Raw genomic sequence first — 8,213 nt, forward strand, 5'->3', positions numbered from 1 at the left:
AATACAGTGTTACAGTGTACAAATAGCTGAGAATATAAATACAAATTCTTTGACATGTGTTCAATATTACACTATAAAAAACTACATCATCTGACCAATAAAACATTAAAGTCACAAGAAAATAATACACGGTGATACACGGTGAAAATACCAGTTCATCTTTTTGACACATTTCAATTCCAAACAAGTTCAAACTACTTTTCAAATACTTTTTTTTCTCCCCACAACCTTACATTTATTCAATAATGGAGTGCATCACTTCAGTAACAATTTTGCACTGCACACGTGGTTGAGCTGTCTGAAAAACGGCAAGCGTTTTTCCACAGTAAGGCCAAATTGGTTTATCAGGTCAGAAGCAAACACACCAAGTTACAGATAATTAGATGCTACTAGCTTTTTTTCTGCGTTTCTACTATTTTTTTATTGATATTTTCCTCTCTTTATTCTTTTTTAGTAAAGCACTTTCATACACAGTATAGCAGCGTGTGAAATGTGCTGTACAAACAAAGTCGCTTTGCAAGGCATAGCTGTCTACATGTAAAAGAAATGGCAGCTGAAGTTAAGATGCAACAACTATCAGTCCATCTGCATATTTTCTATACCTGCTTCTGTTAAATATACCCTGTAAAAAAGGAGACACTGATTATATTGTGGATTGAAATATTTTAACCATGATTTTCTTTTTTTGTTTATTTTATTAAAAACTACAAACTCTTCTCTTGTTTTGCAATTCATCCTAAAATGAGGTAAACCAAGAAAACAGCTTGAGAGACTAAATCTAAGCATCGTGACAGGCCAACTTAAGCCTTACTGGAGCAAAGAGAGACTGTGAAAATGCAGCAAACACAAACATAACTCAGCACTTAAAGCAATAGCACACATTTTAGAGGCAACTGGCAACATAAGCAAGACTTGGCTAGCCTTGTTTAGCTGTGCTGTGGAGACTAGGTTGATGAGCCATAGCATTACTAATGAAACCTGGGCACTGAGGCTACATATGGGTATGAACATTTCAGTAAAAAAAAAAAAAAAAATCAATAGCTTAATGAGATGAATCTGTGAGCATTGTTTCAAATGCAAATAAAACATTCATTTTTCGCTTAAACACTTGCAACGGACTTACATGTGTGTGACGTGTGTGAAGCAAGCAGCTGCTGACTGTGCAAATGCAGAAAATCCCTTTTGACTTCCAGGAAAGACAGCGTTTGTACTCGACTCAGCATGACGGCATAGACTTCACTCCGTTTCAGCATAATTTAAATGAATGTCCTGTCTATCACAATGTACAACAATGTTTAAAAGGAATCGCATGTTCAAGTAAAAAAAAAAAAACGCAACAATTACTCTTCTTGGATGTAAAGTAAAAAGCACTCACTGGCATATGTGACTGCTGACGGTATGATTGAGAGCCTTTCAATCGATGGCTGTCTCTGGTTTGTTGCAGGCCATGGGGCACATCACCTCCCTGGGCGTTTCATCTTTAGGCACACCTGCGTTCAGAGGACTTCCAGTACGAGGTATTCCCTCCCTATCGGTCACTTGTCTGCTTTTACCGCACTGATTATAGGATTGCAAATCAGAGGCAGCTTTACAAAACATCTCCTCGCCGGCATCATGCGATACCTCTCCCATCATTTTGGAATAAACAAACGTGCTATGAGGTAAACAAGAGTCTGATTGCAAAGGGAGGTGACGCTGTCTATTGTAAAGCTCTGTGTTCTGTGAGATTAGATCGCAGGACACTCTGTCCAACGCGTTTGAGCAAAGACGCTGCGATTTACTGCTGGGGAAATCACTGCTGGAGGAATTGGAAAAGAATTTGTGTTTTACTTGGGTTTGACTGAGACTCTGGACTTTTTCAGTGATTTCCCCATCTGTCAAAGGGAGGCTTAGAGCCATTTCAGACCTGTTTTGCCATGCTAAGGCCATAATGCTGCTACTGTCTCTAACCTCTGATGTGGACATGAGTACATTCTTTTTGTAATATGGTGAGGAATCTCTTTCAGTGTCCTTCTCAGTTTGAGGACAAGAAACGATAGCAGCTCTGTTCTCTCTGTATGTGTCAGGCATCTTTAATTCAAGGCTTTCTGTATCCAGAGACCTACTTCTCCTGTCTAGAGACAATGGATTAGGCATGGACTGGCTGACTCTTGTAAGACCTAGGTGCCGTGGCAGACTAGCTATTGCCCATGTGTTACTGATCAGGTTCTGTTCATACAGGTCTAACATTTGATAGTCACATTCAGCAAATGCATCTTTTTGTAGGTAGCTTTCTTCAAATTCCTGATAGGGTGATGAGATGTCCTCCTCCAGTTCCATGTGAATCTGCTCATCGTATTCACCCTCATTATGCATGTCCACTACATCGAATGTGACTATGGTAGGTAAGGCCTGCATATTTGGTGTGAAAGCAGAGTTTGTCTCTAAACCGTCCACACTGTTGTGCAAGTTGCTCAGCATCTCAGAGTGTTTTGTGTAGTCCACGAGTGCTTGGGAGAAACACACAGCTTGCCCATCGTCCAAATCATTGTTACAATCTGGAGACTGAGAATTGATATTTCTATACGGCAAAGCCACAGGCTTGTTTTCCTCAAGATGCTGCTCTTTGGGTTCACAGAAAGTTTCAAAATCTGGGTCGCACGTGCTTCCGAATGATACGCTGCTGTGCCTTTTCTCACAAGCAGCATTTATGGATTTTGTTCTTTTTTCGGAGGAAGCAAGCATGTCCCCCTTCTCATCGAATACATCTGGCTCAGTATTATTCTTGTTGACTGACGCTTGTGGCTTTGAATTCAAATTACAGTTTTTCTTCAAGCCTACTTCCTGCAGACCCACTGGGTTTCGTGCCAGCTCTGAGGATTTACTGCACGTGCTTGCCATCTCTAGAAAGTCGTTAACTTTATACAGTTCTGCGCTTATTTGTAATCGGTTAATCTCTGGAGCAAAGGCAGAATCGGTCGCCTCTTCTTCTGGCTCACTTACGTACTCGCTCTGTTTGGAAGTGGGCAGCTTAGATTTGTTTTCATAATGTGGACTGATAAGACTCTCATCAGGTGCAAAAAGTTCATAGAGGGCATCACCACTGTAACTGTCCCTGGGTAATCTGTCTGTCCTCAGTTTGTCTGTTTTTTCTTGTCCTTCATCTGGACCTGGAGTAGTTGAATCATAGTAGCCTTCATCACTATTTGGAACTGACTCTTGATGCTCACTCTGAGGAGTTAACACATCAGCAATTGAAGAAGTGTCCATGCCACTGGCTTGCTGTACACTGTTACTGTTCAGTAAGTCCATATTGTGAGAACTTGTCAGGTCGGCAGTCAAATCTGTGTGGTCTTGGTTGCAAGTGCAACAGATTTCCTCTGATGTGTTATTATCCCAGAATTCCTGAAGACACTCCTCATCCAAATCTTCAGGTGAGGCCATTTCTTCACCGCCACCCTGATAAGTGAGATAGCAGGAGGACCTCTTTCCTCCATTTCGGCTCCTTTCTCCAGAGACCGTGCTCTCTGTGATGCTGTCGTCTTCTTGATCTGCGATTATGTCCCCGCAGCCAGTGAGCGAATCGAAGCTCTTTAATGATGCGACTTCTCCGAAAATCAGGTTGAGCTGATCGGATGAGCCAGCAGGTGTTTCACTCTTCAGTACAGGCTCGGGCGTCATCTCGAGTTTCAGACAGGGCTCGCTGCGTCCTCTGGAGCTCTCCTTGTATTCGTTGGAAACTATGGCCAACAAATTCATCTCCTCCATATGATCATCACATATCTGATCGTCAAGCTCGGACTTTGGGCTCTCTTGCTCCACGCTCTTCTCTAAAGCAGTTGCTTCAGCATCGATACATTCAGGACCAATGGAAATATCACATATGACATTCTCAAAAACAGGCACATCAGGTTCAGATCCCAGGCACTCTGTGACAAACTGGTTGGTGTTATCCTGGACAACAGGCGTCTCTTTCTTGCAGAGAGAAGAGGACATTGGAATCATTTCCGTTTTGTCCGAGCTAACATTTCTGTGGTTTCTGTGATGTTTGAAACTGCTAAAAAGACTCCTCAAACCCCTTTTCTGCCGGGTGAGGGTCAGTGATTTCTGGTCAGCAGCGGGGTGACTACATTCATTGTGACAGCTGCTGTGGAGCTCTCCAGTCAAGTCCCTCTGGCCGTGGTACTCAAAATCTCCAGCTGAGGTGTAGCCACTTCTCAGATTGTCATCATTACTAACTTTACTTAGCCCATCATGTGTTCTGCTTTTGCAGATTCCTTTCTTTGAAGACCATTTGTTGAGGTTTTTACTCCTGCCTCCAAACAAACTTGGTAAAATACAGATGCCTTTGCGAACTCCAAAAAATGTCAGTGCGGTCCTCCTAAACTTCCCAGATTTCTGAGGTTTCACAGGGGTCATCGTATCCGAGTGGACCTCTTCCGTGATGTCATCAGGGCCACATCGTGATGGCTGTCCAGAGACTGCAGCCAAATCTTTCGTGTCACTCGGGAGCTCATCTACCTTGCGAGAAGCCATGGCTACCACGTTTACAGAAGCATGACACTGACAGAAGGCATAGCAGCTGAATTTTCACAATCTGCTCACTGGATGACAGCCGTGAATTTGTCCTCCATCTGATATAAGCCCTGTATTGAGAAAGTTGAGACCATTAATTAAATAATTGAAATCAATTAAAATATAACACTGACGTAAAGCAAAAACATTATAGATTTTCAACCTTATTTCCATCATGGGGTTATAATCCAGTATCCAAAATACCCCATCAGTGTCACCTGAGTTACTGTGGCCATAAGCCTGCTTTACTTTCCTAAATAGTATACTATCAGTTCAGCCTACTATGGGAAAAAACTAAAGAGAAGAAGTAATTACTTCATATTTTATAAACATATTCTCAGAGTCAGTGTGGATTTTCACAAGCCTCTGTGTGAACTGTCTGTATGGCTCATTCCACTGTGTGAGCTGTGATTTATAAAATCACATGGGCCTTTTTTTGTCTTTGTTCATGGCCAATTTATTGCACGTTTCTCTGTAAAGCACTTCCAGAGGCCTGTGTGAAGAAAAGTCATAAAAAAATTAAAAGGTTGGTTTGTTTAAAATAGTTCTGCTGTTAAATGCAGTTAAAGGCTTAGACTGACAAAATGTTACATTATTTTTGTTTTCATATACACATCTCACACTCTGTTGAAGCGCCTTTGATTCAGACATCTGAGATTTTTGTGTTTAGTTTTTGTATGTAGTACATTATGAATATTATTTTGTACCAGAATAAAACTAAACCAAACCAATGAAGACAAACCATGTAAATGCATGTAAATATGGACACTACAGATTACATTAACGTAATCATCTGCACAACTGTGAAACCACCACATTAAACAATGGTACGTTACATTAAGACAATTATTTATACTTTCACATTTGCACATCATATATACCTTTTATACTGTTTTTCATACTGTGAACTTTTAAACATTCCCCGTAACAAACAAAGGCAAATTCATTGTATGAGTAAACACACTGAAATAAACCTGCTGAAACAGACTAAGGAAAGAATACCCACTCCAGGAATGTTTTGTCACACAAAATTATGTGCCTGAATGTGAATGATGAAATAAAAAACTATGCCCAGCTGATAAAGCTCCAGCTTGTATCACATCAATGACTCATAAAATGACACAGATTAGACCACGGAGTCCCAACTGATGAGATTTTCATTACAGGAAATGTATGAAACCCACAACCAAAATAGCCATTGAGTCATTGTGTTACATATGGATGGTATTATAGTGAACATAAACTATTCCTCTTTTTTGCTGTGCCCCCTGGAGTCCCCTAACGGTCCCCGAACCTCACTTTGAGACCCACTGCCTCATGCTACAGCTGTAGTCCGCCGGTCACAACAAAGAGCAGGTGTGGTGGGTCAAAAATACTCCAAATTTGACTTTTTATGAGAAAGAAAAGCTCAACTAAAAAGGTGCTACAGGCAGCTAATAGAAACCTAAGTTCGGCTAACAAAGCTTCGTAGAGCCAGTCTGAGACATTTGTTGTCAGGTGTAAACAAACTAACGCCTGATGCCACATTAGCACAGCCTGACGATGCAGGGTTAGCTAACAACACACACACGCGCACACATAAAGTAAACAAACTTACCAGCTGCAGCCTGGAGCTCAATGCTGCTTTCTCACCCTGCAGACCTCTCACTGCGAGCTTTCTTCAACTTTCGGTTCCTGCAGCGGGCTTACAGTCGACTCGGGGCCCCGCAGCAGCTTTAAGCAGACACGGTTTCATTTGTTTGCAGCTAACGCTACCGTTACAGGCTGTAATGTTGTTAGCGGTGGCTCATGTTAAACCACATCACAGCTAAACGGCACTGTGAAAAATGCATCAGCTACACATTATCGTGTCCAATTTTAGCCATGCATGTCGATTTCAAGCTGAAATGTTCTCCAAAACGCCTTGGTTTAAATGCTGGGTGATGACGTCCTCTGGCCACTTCTCAGGTGATTTTTTTCCCCCAAATCTCCTTTTGGTGACTCTTCCTCTCGGCGCATACTAGTGACGCAACACGTGTGTAGATGGTTTATAATGATGCTGGACTGAGACACAAGCTCACATGATCAATATTTTATAATCATTATTATTATTATTATTATTATTGTTATTATTACTATTATTATTATTATCTTAGCCAAGTTTCATATTCATAAATGTATGTTTTCTAACATAAAAAACATTCCCATAAAGAATGTGAGCAGCAGTTATATACCATTAACAAGGCTGAAAATTGATTGTTCGGTTCAAGTTATTTTATGTATTTTTTATTTTGTGTTCAATATTCTTCCTATTTCTTATGTGCTGTGATTGCCTTTTTTCACAAGAATAAACCTCATCTTCATTCATGCACTCAATAAAGTGGAGGGAAAAAAATAGGAAATACAGATATTATTTTGGTCCATTTATTAATTAAAAAGGACATCATCATCGCACTTTACACCAGTGACTCTTGACTTTAAGTGCAATATCTCCATACTGTGTCAGTCACTTTCACAACAGTAATACGTCTTTCTGCAAACTCATTGCATCCCTTCATGTTAACGCTGCTGCTGTTCTATGACCTTTATATTTTTGTGTAAGTCTGCTCCTAACTCCTTTATATACTTTATGTTTAAGACTTTTGTTTAAATTGTTTATTCTAAAAGTGCAAAGGAATGTTTTTGGTCTGCTAACAGAATTTCATGTCAGTGTATGTGACTACTGAGAAATGACAGTAAAGTACACTTGTATCTTGAATATATATGTTTAATATTATTAGCTTTTTCAGGATGGGAAGCTTATGAGCTGAGGTATTTTTTTTAATTTCCTGGAGTGTGATGAAAATCTTTGCTGACTGGTGCAAGAATTAAGGAAAGCGCCTTTAGGAACTGCCAAGCAGCAGTGTGTGCAATAGTGTTGTGACTAATGGGACAACTATTCAACCAAAGGAATTAAATTGGATATAACCATATGTTCCTCACATGGTTTTCAGAGTATTGCTCATTGGGCATGTATATTCTAGCATCAGCTTCACTGAAGCACATTTTGAAATTGTGGTGTATGTTCTTACTGGCAATTAACAGAAGCAAGAGTTAAGCTTTTTTAGTTAAAGTTCAGCATCAGAGAAACCTGCATTTATTACACATATCAACAGTTATTTGTAAACCATCCAGTTTACTATTCATTTATAAACACCAGTTTGAAGTGAGTTGGGTCTTATAATTGATAATGCCAAAATGTACAGGTGATGACTTGTAGCTAAGTATTAATCCATGACAAGCATGTGTGTTTAATGTGGTAATGCAAACCAAGGTGTCACTTGCAAACTTGAAATAAAAGGTGACACTGACTTTTGTTGAATATTTTTGACTCAGACATGAAAACTCATGAACCCAAAGTTTGCTGCTCTCAAATCTTTGAATGTTTTAATGGACCACTGTTTAAGATGCAAAGAGATATTGCTACAATGCTGCACAGGCTTTTCAGAAGCAAGTTTTAATTTAAGATGTCAGACAACCAGACCTGAGAGACCTTTTTAGGAGAAGGTGAAAGGTGAGATGATGATGGTGCAGTAGCCGAAGTGGCTGGTGAGAGTTCTGTGGTCATAGAAACACTAACTTTGCCACAGTTCGCTAATGTTCATCCTTCTCCTGAAAGTGTTTGATTTTTTTAAGCTATA

At 40.1% G+C, this 8,213-nt stretch overlaps 1 protein-coding gene across 1 annotated transcript; it reads right to left on the minus strand.

Moving 5' to 3' along the window:
• LOC128371376 (APC membrane recruitment protein 1-like) lies at nucleotides 1–6,476 on the minus strand. Its single transcript, XM_053331683.1, has 2 exons — nucleotides 6,152–6,476; nucleotides 1–4,625 (listed from the first exon to the last, which is right to left on the minus strand). The coding sequence occupies exon 2, from the start codon at nucleotides 4,513–4,515 to the stop codon at nucleotides 1,414–1,416; it is 3,102 nt and encodes a 1,033-aa protein (XP_053187658.1). The 5' UTR covers nucleotides 4,516–4,625; nucleotides 6,152–6,476; the 3' UTR covers nucleotides 1–1,413.
• Between the last annotated feature and the right edge of the window lie 1,737 nt (nucleotides 6,477–8,213).

The sequence above is a fragment of the Scomber japonicus genome, chromosome 13 (assembly GCF_027409825.1).
Source record: "Scomber japonicus isolate fScoJap1 chromosome 13, fScoJap1.pri, whole genome shotgun sequence".
In the NCBI taxonomy this organism is placed as follows: Eukaryota; Metazoa; Chordata; class Actinopteri; order Scombriformes; family Scombridae; genus Scomber; species Scomber japonicus.